The sequence below is a fragment of the Zosterops lateralis genome, assembly GCF_965231275.1.
Source record: "Zosterops lateralis genome assembly, chromosome: 2".
NCBI classification, from domain to species: Eukaryota; Metazoa; Chordata; class Aves; order Passeriformes; family Zosteropidae; genus Zosterops; species Zosterops lateralis.
This window is the reverse complement of record NC_139763.1, coordinates 100,860,868-100,880,504: the sequence shown is the minus strand read 5'-3', so window position 1 is coordinate 100,880,504 and position 19,637 is coordinate 100,860,868. Positions and strand designations below refer to the sequence as shown.

General features: G+C 58.0%; 1 protein-coding gene across 5 annotated transcripts in view; it reads right to left on the bottom strand.

The window, feature by feature from the left end:
• Positions 1 to 12,949, bottom strand: part of ARAP1 (ArfGAP with RhoGAP domain, ankyrin repeat and PH domain 1) — a 30,212-nt gene extending 17,263 nt beyond the window's left edge. For 4 of the 5 annotated variants that reach the window (XM_083855394.1, XM_083855395.1, XM_083855391.1 and 1 more), the window contains exons 1-6: positions 12,820 to 12,949; positions 10,323 to 11,072; positions 4,119 to 4,267; positions 2,567 to 2,634; positions 1,570 to 1,673; positions 850 to 1,020 (exon numbers count right to left, since the gene is read on the bottom strand). In XM_083855394.1, coding sequence (XP_083711520.1) covers positions 850 to 1,020; positions 1,570 to 1,673; positions 2,567 to 2,634; positions 4,119 to 4,267; positions 10,323 to 11,044 — 1,214 coding nt within the window. In that variant the 5' untranslated portion in view covers positions 11,045 to 11,072; positions 12,820 to 12,949. The remainder of the gene's footprint in view (positions 1 to 849; positions 1,021 to 1,569; positions 1,674 to 2,566; positions 2,635 to 4,118; positions 4,268 to 10,322; positions 11,073 to 12,819) is intronic. The other variant, XM_083855392.1, reaches the window with a different exon arrangement.
• Positions 12,950 to 19,637: the final 6,688 nt, after the last annotated feature.

Sequence of the window (19,637 nt, the reverse complement as noted above, 5' to 3'; positions counted from 1 at the left end):
AGGGCTTGTTTACTCAGGAAAGGTTTGCTGGAACAGCTTCCCAGGGACCTTCCCAGCTGCTCTCACTTCCCCAATAGCATGGCTGCTCTGTTGCAAACAGCTGAGCTTCCTCCTCCTTGGTGGAACTGCTGCCTTGGGGCTTCCTCAGAGTCCAGATTAAAAACCTCCCAAACATCTGTCACATCTCCTGCTTGATTGTTGCCTCCCAGCTAGTACAAGGGTTTTTTGAGTGGGCTCCTTGTGCACACTGTGCTGCTTGTGCTCACTGGGTTCACTAGACTCCCAGGGGGGATCACTGGGCTCCCCATGACTCCCTGGCTCACTCAACCTGGAGAACACAGGCACAAGCCCAGCACTTCTCCTGATTTACTGTTGCACCACTCTGACTTTCCACCATGAGCCCAGGATTTGGGGCTGCCATCCCATGGGACAGGGGCTATCACCACCTCCTCCCGCGGCAAACCCAGTGATCCCAAATGCACAGCTCAGCCCAGACATCCCACCTCATCCCTGACAGCCTCTCTTGTGGTCATTGCTATTCCAGGGCTCCCCCAGAGGAAAAGCAGCTCTTTTCCCAGTGATGCAGAGTCTGAGAGGAAGCTCAAGCTGCAGCTTTTCCCTTCTCAGCAGTCAGTACAACAACTGGTGGCACCTGCTCTGAGAAAGGCTCTTTCATAAAAAATGAGTGTTTCTAACCTGAATCACAAGTTAGAAAGGAGTGGAAGGAATCCCTAGTGACGGATTTTCACCAAAGCAAAAGTACACCCCCATAGGCAGGAATTACAGGTGAGAAAAGGAGGGGACAATCACCGTTCCACGTCACATAGAGACCCCTAGTACATCACTCACCCCTGTGGCGGGTTCTTGTCCAGCCACCCTTCTCTGATGGTGGGTGACAGCAGGCTGGTGGCACTGGTGCCCTCCATGCTGTCACCGAGTGTGCCAGGGCTGCTGTCAGGGAAGGCGTCGGGTGCAGGCGGGTGCAGGCTGGGGTCCCTGTCACTCCAGCTGCTGCCACCACTGGGGATGAGGAGCCGAGGGAGGGGGTTAAGAGCTGGCGGGTCCCGGGAGGGGCTGAGGCTCCCCCAGCACGCTTCAGCCTCCCTGTGACCTTCCCTGAGGCGCAGGCAATGCAGGCCAGCTGTATGCAAGCGGGGACACTGAGGACAGTCCCCTCAGTGGGGTCCCAGCATGACCCTCAGTCCCAGGGACAGCCCAGGCCTGAGTCCCAGCTCTGGGAGGGGGGATGGGGCACCCCCAAGACCACGGCCCCAACCCAGTGACATGCAGAGCTGCTCTCTGCTCACACACACTCATGTACTCCCACGCACAGGTCCTATGTTTGCCCATGTGTGTGCACACTGTGGAGCTGTGCATACACAAGAAGCCCTGACCTGTGCGCTCACTTGCCCTGCCAGGCACAAATGCTCTCTGCCTGTGCTCACACCCCCACACAAACAAAAACACCCCGTGGCACGAGCATACATAACCTTGCCTGTACACACAGAGAGCACATCATCAGCCTCACACACACATCCCCTGCACACAGCAGGGCAGCCAAGCTCATACTTGGCAGGGGGTACACTGGGGTGGTCATCGCCAAACTCGTCTTCGCTGAAGAGGCTGTTGAAACGCACGGACCGTGGTCGCCCCGTCCTCGGCTCAGCATCCTCCTGCAGAGACACACACAGGTGACACATGGAGTCTCCTTGGTGCCCCCACTGCACCATGAGGGTGCAGGGTGGATGGGAGGAGAGGGGACACAATGCCATGTCACCAGCCCATCCCCAGCTCAACAGGTGCCCACAGTGCCAGCGTGCCCAGGAAGTGGCGTGCTAAGGCTTACAGAGAGAGGGAAGTGCAGTCAAGGGAGGAGCTGAACATCAGGATGGTTATTTATAGCAGATAAAAATGTTGGAACTTCATGAGAAATCTGGCATTGTCTCCTTGGCCCTGGTGTTCCCAAGCAAAGGCAGATTGGGGCTTCAGGTGCTATGGGGCACTTCAGCTTCTGGGACTCCTCAAATCCATCCCAGAGAGCGAGGGAGGCAGATAGAAATTCACAATCCAGGGATTACTTTCAAGATGCAATGCTGGAGATGTCTACTAGCACACACTCTGGGCACATGAGTGTGGCAGGGTGTGCTGCACAGCTGTGGGTCCCAGAGGACCCAGTGAGTGCTTCCTGAGGACACTGGGGAGAGACCTGGTGGGTGGTCCCCAGGGACCCTCGAGTTCCAGCACCACTGAAAGACCTGACAGATACTTGTCAAGGACATTGAAGAACCCAGTTCCAGCGCTGGAGTTCTAACCCCCATGGGAGACAGCAGGTGCTCCCTGGAAACCCCAGGGTTCCAACCCCTATGGGAGACCCAGGGAGTACTTCCTAGGGACCTATGGGAGACCCAGTGGCTGCTCAGGGAGGCAGAACCCCCTCTTAACCACTGCCAACATGCTCCTCCAGCCCTAACCAGTATCTCTGGAGCATCCCAAGGCTGGTACCTGTCCTTAGGGCCAGTCACCCTCCTAGCTCCTTGCCCACCTCCAGCCCCATGGTGGGACCAACCTTGGCCATCTCCCCCGTCGGTCTGGCTAATTCCTCCTCCCACGCCGTGTCCTCGTAGTCTGAGTCATCTGACAAAGGAGAGGGAAGATGCTGGGAATCAGCTGGGGTGTAGCAAGGGGTCCCAATTCCCCCTGCTACCGTGGAGCCTGTGTGGAGGATGTTGCAGGCATGGCTGGCTTCCCCTTGCTCTGCCCTTGGCAAATAATCACTCCATCCCTGTGACAAGGGTCTTATCAAGGAGTTTGGGGAAGATGTGTGAAAGGGCAAAGTCCTGCTAGTGGCACCTCCCAGCATTGTCACAACACTCCTGGCCTCGCCAGAAGAGGACTTGGTGACACCAGCCCCAGCACCATGGCTCCGTCCAGGCTCTCACATCTCTGCCTGGCAGCTCCTGCTGCTGGGGTTCCAACGGGCTTTTTTTCACAGCTTGTTTTCCAGGATGAATTCCCCTCGCTCCTCTCCCAGTCCTTATCAGCTCCCAAGCTTTTGCACCATGGAAATGAGATCCCAGAGGATGATGGGAGCAAGAGATGGTTCCTTCTCACCCAGCATATGCATCAGCAGGAATCCTGGTCAGGATTGTAACCCCACTAGGAACAAGTGGCCCCAGACAGCCTGGCCCTGGAAGACACCCACTCCAAAATCCCACTGAGAAACTGGAGCAGATTCCTCTCAAAACCCCAACCCAGATGACGATGTTTGGGCCCTGGCAGCAGGCAAGGATGTTCCCAGGCTGCAGGGGGTTGAGGGGTACAGGTAGATGCTCACCTTGGCACCACAGAAACCCCCTGCAGAATCTACATCCCAAACCCATCAGGGTGAAAGCAGCTTTTCTCCCTGCTTCCCCCAACAAACAGATAAGCTCCCTGTCCACAGCTTCTCCCAGCTTCTGAAACACACCCCACCTTCCAGTTAAACCAGTACTGCTTCCTGCAGGGCTGCTGGCCTTGAGAGGCACCCAGCACCCCACATAGCTCAGCTCTTCCTCTTCCCTCCAGCAGAGCTATTCCAGCTGAAGTATAATCCAACCAGGGCTACACCCTGAGACCAAACTTTAACCCCTCCATGGGGGCCCCCATTTCAGCATTGCTCCCTGCAGTTGGCTGGGCCCCAGGCACACTCTGAGGATGGGGCTGGGAGATGCAAAGGCACAGTCCTGGGATCCCAGAACCAGGGACATCTGCATTTCACCCCTGATAGGTTCACTTTTCCTCTGTGAGTGGCCTCCAGCACCCACAGAAACCTTTGCTCTGCCCTAGGAGAGGCTGCACCCAAACCTCCAGTCCACATCTTGCATGCCCTGAAACTCCCAGCCCAGGTCTTACACCCCTTCCCTGAAGCCCCCCAGCCCAGGTCTTATCTCCCTGACACCTCAAGCCCAAAAGGCAAGAAAGGGGATAGAGAAGAAAGAGACCACAGCAAGGACAGAGGAACAAACTGACAAGAAGGAAGGTACAGCATCCGTGGGATGGGTGCTGATGGATTGGCAGCCAAATATCCCACGCGAAGATTTGTGACAGGAGAAGACTGGAGGAGCCCCCCTTGTACTCACCAAACTCTGGCACAAAGGGAAGGGTGACCTTGGAGGGCAGTGCCGGTGGTGTCGGCGCTGGTGTCTTCGTGCAGGGCAGGGGAAACAGGGAGGACAGGGTGACGTCGGGTGCTCTTTCAGTGATGGGCACCTCCTCTTTGGCAGGGATGCTGTGGGACACAGGAGCAAGCACTGCCTTATGCCAGCCCCTGTCTCAATTCCCAACCCTGATATACCTGCAGGGGGGTCGCAGAGGATCCCCAAAAGGAACCAAAGCCCAGCAAACCAAAGCGCACAAACCAATTCCTAAGATCCCAAGAGAAAGCCTTTCCTGTGCTTGGGTTATATGACTGCTTTTCTAGCCTGGAAATGTTTTCCTGGCATCCAATCTCACTCCCCTGCATGTATTCTATGGTTCAGGATCCTTATCTGACTCTGGGACACCCCAAGCCACCCACAGCCTTGAAGCCGCATCACAGAGCAGGTTGTTTTCTTTCTTCCAGTCTAAACAAAGGCAGAGCCACTTCCTTAGCTGTTTTGCAGGTGGCCACAGGGTTCCTGGAGCAGAATGGGGGTCCTAGGGATGCTCTGTGCCACCAGCTTCTTTATGCTGGGGTAGACACTGGAGATCCAGGGTGGAGCTTCTCCTGGCTCAGTGAGCCATTCTCCCAGCCCCAAAACCTTGACCAGTGGAGAGGGGGAGCATGGGGACTGTCCTCCTCTCCACAGAGCCCCTGAACAGCTGGGCTCAGCCACTCCTATCTCCTGTTCCTTGCTTCCTGCCTTCCTGAGACTCAAAGGTGACAGGCTATCAATAGAAACCTCTGGAATAACAGTGTTTTCAAAGGCAGGAAATTAAGAAGTTTCTTCAGGATATAAAAATACAAAGTACCTTTGGAGCATCTCTGAATCCAGAGGGAAGGCAGAGGCAGTGGGCAGAATTTCCACCCCAAGCCCTGGGTAGCTGAGCCCCAGGAGACCTGCATGCTGGCACCATCCCCATCCTTGCCCCAGCCACCTCCCACTGCAGCTACAAGAAGATTAGATTGGATATTGGGAAGAAGTTCTTCCCTCTGAGGGTGGTAAGGCCCTGGCACAGGTTGTCAAGAGAAGCTGTGAGTGCCCCATGCCTGAAAATGTTCAGGGCCAGGTGGGATGGGGCTTGGAGCAACCTGGTCTAGTGGGAGGCATCCCTGGCCTTGGCAAGGGGGGTGGAACTAAACGAGCTTTAAGGTCTCAACCAATCCAAACCATCCTGTGATCCCATGATTCCATGGCCAAGGATGGCATCAGCATCCCATGGTTTGTGGGGATGTGCCTCCCAGCAGCATGGCTTGTGCACAGGAGCTTTCCCTTAGCTTGGGGTGAGCTGGAGAAGAAACTTCTCCCTGGCTGGAGCAGGAAGCAGGGGAGGACGGGAGTGCTAGCTCTCCCTGGGTCAGCCTGACCTCATTTCTCAGCAGCTATCTCCATGGGAACCAGCCACAACTATCCATACATCAGAGAATGCTGGCAGGGAAGGAGGGGAGCATAGGAAGGGGAGTGTGGGCAGTGGAGCAGCACTGCTCCCAACATCACCAGGCAGGAGCTGCCAGAGCACCCAGGTGTGCAGAGACCCAGAGACATGGAGGTGACAGTGTACAAACCACAGAGCCTCCAGCAAGAGCTTGGCTGAGGTCTGCGTCTGTGCAGCCACCCAGGATGGTGTTTGCCCCCTGGGGTGTGGTTGGGGGGCTGCACCACAAGCCCCATGGCCAGCAGTGAGATGACAAGCCTTTGGCCAGGACAACCCCCATCTCCTGGATGGGGACTTCTGGCTCAGCCCCAGTCCTGTCCCCACCATCCCAGGGACCAATAGGATGGACACCCACAGAGCTCAGGCACAAATAACACCCCAGTTCCCCAAAACACCCTCCACACTGGTCTGCTTGCTCTCTATGTCATCATCTGCAGCTGTAGCATCCCTGGGCTTCATGTTCCCCCATGGGGCGGCATGGGTGCCATAGTACCCCTGCACCCCCTGAATCCCCTTGCACCCATGCCAAAGGATGCCAGTCCTGCTCCAGGCAGGGTCTGGCTCGTGCCACCTCTGCCATTAGGGAAGTGGCAAACCAGTGCCTTATGGGCTGTCCTTTATCTGAGCAGCACCTTATCAGCTGTCCTTTATCTAGGCCTCTCTTCTAAGGGGGGCAGAGAGGGCTGGTCTCCCACAGGCACCACCCCAAAGCCAAATCTCTGCCCAGGCCACCACCCCTGCCCAGCTCACCCAGCCCTCTGAAAAGGAGTCTTCTGCCATAACTTCCTTGGACATCACTTTCTACAACCTCCTTCCCCAACCAGCTGCTCGAGGGGCTGCTCTAATCCCTAGACCTTCCCCTGGGCATGGAGAGGGGGTGCCTCCCTCACTGACAGCCTCATCCCACGATCAGGGGGATTGTGGAGACACGAGCATCCACTGCTCATGGGACCTCTGTGGGGTGTCGAGGTCTGAGCCATCAGTAGCCAAAACTGGGGGGCTCACAGACCCACTGCTGGCTTTGGGAGGGCATCAAGTCTGGAACTGGTAAGAGAGAGCTCCCAGTGTTGAACACAGTTGCTGCCATCAACCCCTGGGAGGTGGTATCTCAGACATCCCACACGCAGCAGGGCTGGGATGATCCTGTCACCTCCAGGCACAGGAATGCTCGGGGTGGCCTGGGGTTTGGGGCATGGTGAGAACCCGGAGGTGAACGGGGCCTGGAGGAAACCACAACACAGCTCTGCAAGCAGCTAGGAGGAAGCACCAGGGACCACGGCAGCACAGCCGGAAGTGAGGGGAGATGGGGGTGGCGTCATCCCAGAAATGCCCGGGGTCACTTGCTCTATTCCCAGGCTGTCTGCATACACAGGGGTGCTCCAGCTCTTCCTCAGTCCTCATGCTCAGAGGTCCCTCCCCTGTGGGCACTCCCTCAAGGGGTTATGGTGGAGTTTCAGTTCTCAGTCCCACCCAGAGACGGAGCCAAACCAGTGCAGCTGTCTCAGAGCTGCTGGCAAAGAGCCCCAGCCCCAGCCTGGATGCAGTGAGCATCACCCTGATGTGGGCGAGTACCATCCAGACCTGGGCAAACATCATCCTGATGTAGGCATCAACTCAGCATGGGAAGGGATCATCCAGACCTGAGCAACCATCAGCCCCAACATAGGCAAGCATCCCCCACTGTTGTTAGTCCTTGGCCAGCCCAGCAGGCCTTTCATGTTCACTGGCTGCCAGGCACCCAGGCCAGGTTCTCCCAGGAGGCAGGAGATGGGTTTGGGGCCAACAGCAGCACCCCAGGGCTGTGGAGCTGCCCCAGACCCAGCGCAGGGCACTTTAGCTAGTCACCCATCATTCCAGGCAGCCCCAGTGTGGATAGCTTCCCAAGCTCCCAGCAGATGCTGCCCCACATGCAGAGCCAGGACACAACACCCACAATAGGGTGACTCATTCCCTCACCCTCCTGAATGCACCCCTTGTCCATGCCAGCTATCCTGCACCACGGCATCTCCTCCAAACACAGGCATGGCCAGGCAGCAGCACTGGCCAAAGAGTCACAACCATGGAATGGTTTGGTTGGGGAAGGACTTTAAAGCTTATCTCATGCCACGAGCAGGGACACCTACAACCCCAGGTTGCTCCAAGTCCCATCCAACCTGGCTTTGAACACTTCTAGGGATGGGGCAGCCACAGCTTCTCTGTGGCCCTGTGCTAGGGCCTCACCACCCTCTCAGGGGGAAGAATTTCTTAGGAAATAATAGCTCTTTATTTTTAAAATGTTGTCAAAACAAAAACTCACCTATAGCCAATATATTCCTGGTCAAACAATTAAAGTGACTTTTGAAATCAGAGTTTTGGGGTTCAACTGGTTAGTTCTGAACTCCCCAATATATAATACACATATAACATATATACAGATGCACAGATATACTCCTGTGTATATTCACTACAGCATCAAGATCTATGTCAGAAATACACATATATGCACACATCTATACACACACATACACACCTATTCCCTTTGGTCATTACCAAGCACCAACACACACATGTCATGTATGTGTTATGAGTGCATCAAGGCACACCAGCTGCCAGGGCCCTGTGGCCACCCACCTGCCCCACAGTGACACAGCCCCCAGGGCTCTGCCATGGTGACCCCAGAGTCCCCCAAGCCACTGGAGCACCCTTGGGGGTGCTGTTCAGACATCACTGCCTGGCGAGGCCATAGCTCCATCCCATCCTGAATCCCATGCATGCAGCCCCCAAGGGACCCCCCTGCACCCCCAGATGCCCCGGGGCAGCTCCAGGGGGTGTCCCAGCCCCGAGTTCAGCGCTCAGCCTTCGGGGCGCGGTGCCAGGGCGGGCAGCGCCTCTTCCGGGGGGGCAGGACTGGGGAACAACAATTCCTGAGGGCACACGGGCCAGGGCAGGAAACACCCGCTGGAGCCGGCGGAGCCACATCGCACCCGGTAGTGCCCCGGCAGCGCCCCATCCCCTCCCAAAAACCGCTCCAGCCCGGCCCCCGCCCGCTGCTCTGGTGCGGCAGAGCTGGCACTGCGCCAGCCGTGCCCCCTCCCTACCTGGGCAGGTGACAGCGACCGCGGTGACACCGAGCGGCAGCACGGGGAGGGCCGGGGGAGGCGGCGGGGAGCGGAGCTGCTCACCCCGGCACTTCCTGCACTGCAGCAAAACTTCCTGAGCTGGCCGGAGCAGCGGCGTGTCCGGCACCGAACCCTCGGCGGGGCCAGGGAGAACCCAGGGCACGGCCGGGAGCAGAGCTGGGCTGGCACCGAACACCCGGCACGGGCGGCATTAAACCCACGGCACGGCTGGCACCAAACCCGCAGGGAAAGCGCCAAACCCACGGCACGTCCAGCACCAGACCAGCACAGCTGGCACCGAAGCGGCAGCCGTGGCCTCACCATGCCTGGGTAGCCTTCTGGCCAGGGCAGGATGGACAGTGGCTACAGGAGGATTCGGGTGACTGTCTCGGTGCAGAAATGCAGTGGTGGGAACAGTCCCCCTGGGGTGCCAGGATGGACACTGTTGATCCAGAGTCCAAGGAACCCCAGGGACAGGTGATGCCCACCCCATGGCATGCCAGCCCCCCACACCAGCTGCCTGAGCCCCTCCCCAGATCAGCATGCCAGACCACTGCCAGCAGGTGGGGGTCAGAGCACAGGCAGAGGGATCACCTCCACCCATCTTACCACAAAAAGTCCACTGGGGAACAGGGATGGGAAGCTGGAGGGGGAGCCCAGCTACCAGCCCTCCCATTCCATCCTGACTACACACAGGGTCCCATCCAGCACCATCAGTGAGGACAAACCCAGCCCCACTCCCAGGACACCCCTCAGGGGACCAGCTAGACACCCCAGCTCCAGGAACACATCCTTTATAGTCTGTGTGTCCTGGGGAGGTTGCAGGGGAGGACTCCAGGGGTGGGGAAGCTTGCTGGCATTCCCCCACCTCACCCCGGGAGGGTGCTGGCACCCAGGAGTTTGTCAGCTCCCTCCAAACTGCACTCCCAATCCTCACTTCACATCTGCCTGCGCTCTGCAGGATTTGGAAGTGCACTGGAGAGGTTGAGACATCAAAGGGGGGGCTGCAAGCGCTGCTGTCCCCAAATTCCAGCCTGCTCCGATATCATCTAGCCACAGCAGCTGGCAGCAGCTTTGCCCCATGTTCTGTGTCCTGCAGACCCCTGTCTTGCACCCACTGGTGTCAAGAGTTCTCAGGCTTCAGCGCTGCCTACACTCCGGGGTGGGGGTAAGGTGGGGTTCTACATTGTTGCAGGGACTGTGCCCATGCCAGGCTGGGGTGACCTGGGTGACTAGGATGATCAGGGTGGATACATCCAGCCACAGCCAAAATAAATATCTCAGCACCACCGCCACACCCCCTCCCCCAGTGGTGGTAGCACAGGGAAATGTGCTGTGGCCTGGGGCAGGGGTACCCCCAGGGGTTGTGCTGGAATTGCAGGGAGGGTTAGTGCCCTCATGGGATGTGCTGGGGCTGGGGGTACCCCCAGGAGATGTGCTGAGCTCTGGGGTTGTGGTGTTCCCAGGAGATGTGCTAAGGTCTGAGGAGGATGTAGGTACCCCAGGCAACCCATGTCATGACCCCAAGGGTCCCACCCACATCACAGTAGTCTCCCATAGACCCGGTGGCCTTGGAGCATCCCCAATCCCACGCCCCTGCCACCCCCTTACCTCCTGTGGGACATAGCCCTGGGGGGGAGCACAGGGGGGCGCTCAGGCAGTGGGGGGCCTTTCAGGCTCTGGCACTTGGTTTCCAGTTGGTGTCGCTTGGCTGGCAGGGGCGGCAGTGGGGGTCTCACCCTGCTGTCGGCAGAGGGCTTCTCCTCAAGGGCTGGCAGAGAAGGGTTCTCCAGGGCTGGGAGATGGCTGCAGGACACAGGTGAGGGCTCGGGGCTGCCCCCCGATACTGATGGTGAGAATTTGAGGGGGGGACGGCAGCCCACCCTGGGTGGGATGGGCGGGGGCAGCTGGGTGAAGCTTGCACCCTGCTCTGGCTCCAGCAGCGGGGTCCCACCGGGCACTGGCAGGCACCGGGTCTCCGGCTGCTCCGGCCCTGTTGCGGTGCTCAGGCGGAAGATGCGGCGCTTCATGGGGACAGGTTTAGTGGCAGGGGGCTGGTGAGTCCTGGCGGGCACCGGGGCCTCAGCGAAGGCTTTCTGCAAGCCCAGCAGGATGCGGCGGCGGTGGCCGGGCAGCAGCACCCCAAGGCGGGTGAGCCCCTCGTCCGTCAGAGCCCGGCAGTCCCACACTGACCACAGATCACTTTGCTGGAAGCTCTCCACATACTGGTCGAGGTGGAGGGCAGACAGCCAGGCAGCCACAGGCAGAGATCCCTCCTCTTCCATGGCAGGGGGCTGGTCACGGAAACCTGCACCACTCAGTGCATCTTCCATTGCCAGCGGCTCAGGATGACATCAGGATCTGGGAATGGAGATAACAGGATCAGGATCAGTCCTAAAACACATACCAGTTGAAGCCTGGAGTCCCAAAACCAACATTCCCAGTGAAGCAACCTGGTTTTCCTATGGCTTCCAACAATGCTGTGTCCCCAGGATCATCCAGTCCTGAACTAGGGGGCTGCAGGAGTGTGGAAATGCTGGAGGGTCCCAATTTAGGCATTGAAACATAGAGGCCATCCCTTTAGAGGTGAAGGCACCATGGGGCACCAGCATGGTCCCAAGGTGTGATATTTGAGCTATAGGACCGAGAAATGGGGGATTATCCACATTGTGGATAATCAGGGAATATGCCTGATTCAAGGGCAGGGGAGCTGTTGGCTGCACCTCAGGGCTGTCAGCCTCCAAGATGCAGCTCCCCTGGTTTACAGCAGCAAGCCAGGATGGAGTGACATGGACAGCTGGATCCAGAAGGCTGTCCCCTCTCCCGAGCTGTCCCCATCACAACCAGTGGCAGGGTGCTGCCACTGGAGCCCCCAGCCCAACTGCACCAAACCCCGCCTCACAGACCATATCCCCCCCATGGCATTGGTCCCAGCTCCAGAGCCTTCTCTGTGTTTGGCACTGCTCTAGCACAGCACTCTGGAGTGCTGGCAGAGCATCTGTGCAACACCCTTGGTGCACACACCTAGCATGCCTTTGTGGCATCCAGAGTTTGGGACACGGGGCTCATTTGGTGTCCCAGCTCCTGCAGCAGAACACCCCTCCCACCCCATAGCTGTTGGCAGGGCAAATCCCTGTTATCCCAAAAAGCAGCAGATGGGATACCCTGTCCTTCCCACCCACCAGCATCATGGCCTCAGCAGGCTCCAGGCAGAAGGCAGATCCCATCATGACGGCACACCCAGCACTGCTAGTGACCCAAGCACCATCTTATTTTAGGTTTGTTGGAGGTTTTTTTAGACCCACTAACAAGGAGCCAGAGGATTTCCTGGAGCCGTAAATAGGCCAGTCTGATCTGCTGTCAGAGTCACATTTTCTGTGACTCACGTGGGTTGCAGCACTTGTGGTTTTGGTGCAAAGTGCACAGCTGAGCAAGATTCATCCTCAACCCAGCACTAACTGGACACTGCCGAGCCTGAGGCACCACAGGGTCCCCACAGCCACTGACCCCTACACCTCAAGACAGCAGCATCCCACTCAGGCTGCCAGGATGTGGCCACAGTGCCACTTCCCTGGCACTTCTGGCACAGTTTGGCTTTGCTTCAGGCTCCAAGGATCAAGTGTCCAAGGAAGGAGCAACAGGGACCCAGGACTGGCTGACCCCTGTGGCTCCTTGCTGGCAGCACCAGGGAAATCAGCAGTACCAGACAAATCAGCAGCATCCAGGACCTTCCCACTGATCCCAGCAATCCCAGCCAACACCACAAAAATCCCTGAATCAGAATAAAATTCTCCCTCCCACCTCCACACCTAGAAAGCCCTCATCTATTATTGAAAATGGATAAGTGATGGTGCTGGGTGACACTGCTGTCACCAGATCCCAGTGACACCAGCACAGGCAGGCTCAACTCCAGCTGGGCTCTAGCTCTGGAGGAGCAGAGGGAAGCACAGTGACACCAGTACCGGGGCTCCCCATCCTGGCTAGTGACAAGGAGTCACAACCAGTGTCACCCACTGACAACAGTGTCAACATCCCCAGTGCTCTGCCAGGACATTGACGCAGTAGTGGGACAGACCTATCAGGAAGGGACAGCTGCACCAGCACTCACCACTGGCACTGTCCCAGCACTGTCTGGGGTGGCTCCTTGCTGCTCACCAGGGACAGGGATGGGGACAAAACTCCAACGAGGGAAGTGCAGGGACCCCGGTGTGCCAGGCTGGTAGCTCCCCGTTGCTGTTGGGTCCTTTGCCCTCACCAAGTAAATCATTCATCAGGCCTTTGTTAGGTTCCCTCCTTCAATCATTAATCATTTAACCTCTGTGATAAACATGATGAGGATATTCCAGAAGCAAAACTAACACCAAGAGATGCCATAACCCAGCTGGCTGCTGGGGATCAGAGGGTGACCCTGGCTGTGGCCCCTGCCAAGCACAAATCCTCCCAGTGCTGACCCACTGCATTCCTCCCCGGGATTAGGCAACACCACAGGGGCTGTTTTGTAAGAGACTTAAAGGCCGGACAAGTGGTGTGAGGAGGGAAGGGCGAGGGCTGCCAGCACCCTGGCACTGTGGCATTGGTGTTCTGGGGGGATAAGTCAGGATGCCAAAATACGTAAGGACCAGACCCCTCAGCCCCATCCCAAACCCACACAGCCCTCACTCTCCCAGTGCTGGGGATTAAGGATCTGGGGGTGCCTGGTGCTGGTCCTCTTTGTCTGGGCCAAGGGGCTCAGCAAGCCCCTCTACCCCCAAACTTGGGTGCTGGCTGCTTTTCTGAGGCCTCCTGCAGCTACCCCAGCCCACCTCAGATGCCCTCAACTCAACAGAGCATTTGGGATGCACCTCCTCCCCCAGCAGAGCTGAGCATCCTGGCCCAGGGAGGAGCCCCCTGTGATGCAGGGGTGTGCCCACCCTTCACCCACTGCATCCCACCACTGCTCTCAGGGCCGTGGGCTTCCCAACCCTCAGGTGGAGCACTAATGAGGGCTGGGCTTGTTCGATTAAGGAGCTGTGTATGCCATGGAGGCTATGGGCTCTGAGTGGGAGTGAAAGGCAAGCATGCTGCCTTCACTGGCTCTGGCTTCCCCCAGGTAATCAATGTTACCCCTAACGAGGTGCCAGGGATCGGGTAGTGTGACCAGGGCCATCAGTATGCCACTGACAGAGCTGCATTCAGCACCCAAGCACCAGGTAATAAACTGGTGGCCATCCCACAGCTCTTCCCTGCTTGTCCCTTCAATGGCACCCAGGATAGTGGCCATGAGCCAGGAAAATCCAGCATAGGAGCCCTGTTGGGTGTCTGGCACCCACTTGATTGATCTAGTTGCCATTGCAATTCCTCCTCCAGTGTAGGCAAACCCTGCCTGCACCCCATGTTCCCCTTCCCCAGGTCTGCGGGCTCATTAATCAAGGAGAGCTAATTACCAGCACGCGGTCCCTCGGCTCAGCAGGTAGAGGTGGCCAGCCTGCCTGTGGTCCAGCTGGTGCGGTGGAGGTTTGCCAAGGGGTCTCCGCTCGCCCCAGCACTTCCTCAAACGCCACCTCAGCAATGGGAACTTTCCGGAAAGCCGAGCAGAGCTCTGAGCTGGGATGTGGTGCAATAGGCAGCCCGGGCCCCAGCAGAACTCAGTGTGGTGATGCACCAACCACAGCCGCCATGGGGGACCAGAAGGCCGGATCCTGAGACCGTGTGAGGCCTGGGTGACAGAAGGACGGGGCAGGGCTTCCAGCAGGAGAGGAAGGAAGAGCAGACAGGGTGACCCCTGGGAAGTGAGAGCTCACCAGTGCTGCGGCAGGAACCAGGTACCGAGGATGGGGCGTTGTGGGGCAGCAGGACAAGCCGAGCTCTGGCCACTGGACAGAAAGGGACAAGCAGGCAGGTGGCTGCCGTGTCCCACCACCCCAGAACCCCTGTGGATTCCCAGGGAGGGCAGTAAGCTGTTACCCACCAGGGTTCCTGTGGGCACAGGGGACAAAGCCGGGTGGTGGAAAGACCTGTGGGAATGGGGCTGGCCACCAGTAGGAAAGGGGCTCCTCAGCTGCCGAGCTCCAGCAACACTGGGCAACCAGTCTTGCACCACAGCAATTTTTACCCTTTACTGCCTAAATTAAGGAAAGATCCTCAGACAGGGGCCCATGGCCAGCCAGAATGAAGCAAACGTCACCAGTGTCCCTGCTGGATCCAGAAGGTGAATGTAATGTCCCCAACAGACCTGCCAGGGCTACCACAGATTCCCCACCCAGCTGGGAATCAAAAGCACCACATCCTCACCCCGAAACTGCCCAAGCAGAATCCTCAGCAAGCAGCAAATACCCCAAAGCAAACAAAGGGTCCCAGGAAAGCACTCAGTACTTCACAGACCCCTTCCCACCCAAACCCCTCCACACTTCACCTCAGTGGGTGCCCATCTGCTCAGCAGCACCCAAGGTCTTTCCTGGGAGGGTGATGCTTTTTCATTTTCAAGATCTTCTCAGCCAAAGAAATTGCAAATGATATTCAAAACTCCCAGGCACTGTTCAGGAATCAAGTTCAGGCTTGCAGAATCACGATCCAGAAGTGGAATTGCTTCTCTGGAGCCTCCTCCCTCTGCCATGTGTTACCATTTGCAGGTGGTTCATGTGAAGAAGCCAGAGGGTGCCTGGCCCTCTGCTCAGGGGCCTGAGGGCTTACACACACACCAGGGTGTGCCCTGACATGGGAACTGCCCTGAGCCAGCTCTGTGTGTAGATGGAGGGTGGGTGTGCACAGAGGTGGAAGGTGGGCAGTGATGAGGTGGGTGAGAAGTCAGGGACAAGGGGGCAGGAAAACTGGGGGTTCCTCATTTGCCTGAGGTCTCACCTTCATTCCCCTTCCCCCATGAAAGTAACACCTGGGAAGGTGAAATATGTCTCAGGCTGTGGCACCAACAAACATGAGTTTCCCAGCATTCCCTTCCACAGCGTTGCTGCCTGCCTCACAAATCTAGCCAGAAAAGAGGCAAATACAACCAGAATTGAGCAAATCCCATCAAAAAAGTGGTAAACCAACCAGAAATTGACAAATTCAGCCAGAAAAGGGGTAAATCTGACAACGCTGTCACTACCCCACTGAGTTCCACTGGAATGCTCTCAGCTCCTGACACACTTTATGGAAGCTGTCAGCAAACTAGGTCAGGAAGCCAAACCCCACGTGCACAGCCACTCCAGAGAAGCCAGAATGTCCCAGGGTCTGGCAATGCTGGGGGAAGGGCTGTACCAACAGCCTGGCTGCAGGGGATGGGTCCCTGATGGGTCCCCCTGGAAGCATGGCACCTCCTTCCTCCATGAGAAATCAGCCCCATCACCCAACATCCAGCACTGAAACCACACAGGTCCCTGTTTCACTTTCCCATAAGTGAGAAGTGCAAGTGTCATGGGGAAGGAGTGACCCCTCCAGCTGTGGATGAGGTGTCTCCTTTTCCAGCCCTGATGCCCTCCCACCTCCTCTTCATGCTCTTTGGGGTACAACTCTACCCCATGCACAGGCCCTGTCCCCAACAGCAGGCTCACACCAAACAAGGGGCACCCCCTGGATTCCCCTGGCCACCACAGCACTGCAGACAAGCCAAGCCAAGCCAAGGGATGCTGCAGCATGGAGAGAAGTACAGGGAGCATCACTGCATGCATCCACCTCCACTATGCAAAAGCCTTTCTACACAGCCAGGCTCTCCCTCACCTGTAGATTTGGGGAGCCCATCTGCAAAGTTCCCCCAAGCATCAACCCCCTCCACAGCTGCAGAGTCCTGCCACAGGAGCTGCATCACTCCCTGCCTCCCACGAGACACCCCCAAAATCTCAAGGGCTCGCCCTGTTCTGAGGCTAAGTTCTGGCAACATACACATCCTCAATATTGCTCTAAATATCCTGATCCCTGATGTCCTGGCTGTGGCCCATAATAACTCATCCCCAGTAGCTGCTGGAGCACCCCCAGAAAACCACCATCAGCTCATGGAGGAGGTTTCCTTGCTACCTTCCTCCCAGCACCCCGGAACAGCCACCCACTCCCAGCAGTCAGTTCCATGCCTCCAAAAATTGGCTTTTGGGGCTGAACCCACGATTAAAATTGCTGCCCCTGCCATAATGCTAGACCTAGGAACCCTCTGTGCTGGTGCAGCCACTGGGCACCCCAAACACCAACCCAATGGCCTCAGCTGTGCAAAGGTGTCCCGTGGAACCAGCTTGCCATTACTGGAGGACAAAGCAACCACCATCCCAGTTCCAGCTGCACAGCACTGGTAAAGCTCCAGCCCTTGCCAGACAGAGTGGGAAGCAGTGAGGAAGAGGAGGAGGAAAGCAAGGGAAGCCCACTACCAGCATCATGCAGCATCTGGGTGCTATTGGTGGTAGTTGGTGTAGGGCTGGCAGGGGCCCTGGCACAGCAGCAGCTGATGCTGGTTTTTGGCCATGAATGGGGGAAATGCCAAATCCCCAGCAGAAAACAAATCTGCCAGCTTGGCCATCAGAGTCCCCTTTTCCCAGCTTCACCCCCAGCATCGGCAGCACAAACACCCAGTATCCCCCAACATGCCCCTCAGCCCAGCCAGGCAGCAGGACCCCTGCAGTGGCACAGAAATGAGGGCTGTCAGCAAATGCCAGGGCTCCCTGGAGACTGGGACTGAGCTGGGTTATACTGGGGTTGAGCTGGGGTCTGCCTAGGGGAGCTGGGATACACTGGAAGTGAACTGGGAAGGCTGAGGTTAAACTGGGGTTAAGCTGAGATGTGCTGCTATTGAGCTGGAAAGCGTTGGGGTGAATTGGAATATACTGAGGAGGAGCTGGGACGTGCTGGGGGGGAGCTGGGGAGTGCTGGGATTAAACTGGGATGAACTTTTTGAGATGGGATGTGCTGAGGTGAACTGGGGCATGCTGAGGTTCAGTGCGGGTGTGCTGGGAATGGGCTGGGGTCTGCTTGGGGCAGCTGGGGAGCACCTGGGAGATACCAGGGCCCAAATGGAGTGTACTGGGGTTGAGCTGGGATTGAACTCGGGCGTGCTGGGGGTGAGCTGGAGTCTGCCAGGAGTGAGCTGGGGTCTGCTGGGGGGAAGCTGGAGCGCACTGGAATTGAACCGGGGTTGAGCTGGGATGCCCTGGGACTGCGGTGGGGTGTTCTGGGGGTGAACTGGAGCATATTGCACTTGAGCTAAGGTGTGCTGAGAGCACGCTGGGGCATACTGGAATTCGGCTGGGGATTCCTGGAGCTCGGCTAGGGTATACTGGGGTTAATCTGGGTCATGAATACCCCGATCAGGGGGGTGGAGGGGGGGCACACGGCTATTGCAGCTGAGCAGGGGAACAATCCATACTCCCCCCTCCCCAGCAGCTCCCAGTATCCCCAGTACCCCCCCAGCCCAGCCCAGGGACCCGCAGATACACGTGGGAAGAAACACGACCTCCCCTAGAAGAGAAAGGGCGGCTGGGGAAGGTGGAGTGCCCCCGCCGCCCCCCGCCCGAGCTGCCCTGCATCCCCCCTGGAGCTCCCGGTACCTCCGTCCGGTGGCGGCGGCGGCTCCTGGAGGATGCCGGGCTCTTCCCGGGGCGGGGGCACTCAGCGCCCCCGTTGCCAGGCCCGGGCTTGTTCCCGCACGGAGGTTTTGGCTGCCTCATGGAAACAGGATTCAAGGGGAAGTCTGCCAGGACTTTACCCCAAAAAATAATAACTGGGTTATGTGGGGGGTTCTCGCCTCCCCACACAATTCCCAAGGTCTCGGTGGGGGGTCAGAAGGAGAGTGGGAGGGCTGCGGGGCACAGGGGGGATATGGGGTGTCCATGGCCAGCCCGCACGGCTGCCCAGCCTGGGACAATGGTCCTTTCATCCCGGCGCTCAGGGAGCGGGACACGCTGGCTGCTGCTCCGGGGGTGGGGGAGCCCCCCCGCTCGGCCCCTCGCCCACGCCGGGCCACGGCCAGGAGGGGCCATGGCTCAGCCCCATGGGGCTCCATGGGGCTCAGCCAGGGGGACAGCCTGAAATGTCCCAAAGAGCTCCTCTGCTGCCGGCATCCTCCCTACTCCTGGAATTCCCACTCCCCCAGTCCGTCACATCCCCCTGCTCCCCTATCCCAGTCCCCGGAGCCATCCCATCCCCCTGCTCTCCTATCCCATTCCCCCCGTCCATCACACCCCCCTGCTCCCCTATCCCACTCCCCAGTCCATCACACCCCCCTGCTCCCCTATCCCACTCCCCGGAGCCATCACATCCCCCACATTACTCTGCTCCCCAGAACCATCACATGCCCCTGCTCTCCTATCCCAGACCCTCGGATCCATCCGGGGGGATACTTCCAGAGCCTTTGGCAGAGGGTAAGGGTGCCATGGCTCTACCCAGTTTGGGGGGTGTCACATAACAAAGTGCTGAGACTCCAGGGACCAACGGCAATGCCCGAGCCACATCCCTGAAGGGCTGAAGCCTTGTAGTCCTTCCTAGGAGCATTTCAGGGATCACCCATGTCAGTGCCTGAGGATGACCCCAGCACAGCCCTGAGATCACTGCCCCCCTCCACATACCCTACCTGAGCCCCAGCTCTTCTCAAACCCCCCAGCACCAGGTATGTGCCAGAGCATATTCCACTTCGCTTTGGAGCCATCTTCTCTCTCCAGGACTGCAACTGTGGGTCTCCGGCTGTACCTCTCACAGCTGATAGACCTAAACCTTCCCCACAAGGGGTTCTACCCCCTCACCTGCCCTGCTACGTGTCCCCCTGGCTCCAGAGCTGTTGCAGTAAAGTCCTGTATCCAGTTCAGCTCCATTTTCAACCTGCCAGGCGGGTGGTGGCCACGTTCCTTTTTAATTGGGTTCTATTTTTAATTGGCATCAGTGCAGGAGGGTGGGAGGGGGTGGAGAGCGTGGTGGGTGGAAATTAACAGGAGAAATGGGAGGCAAGTCCCTAGTGCCCACTCCAGCCCCACAGGTGAC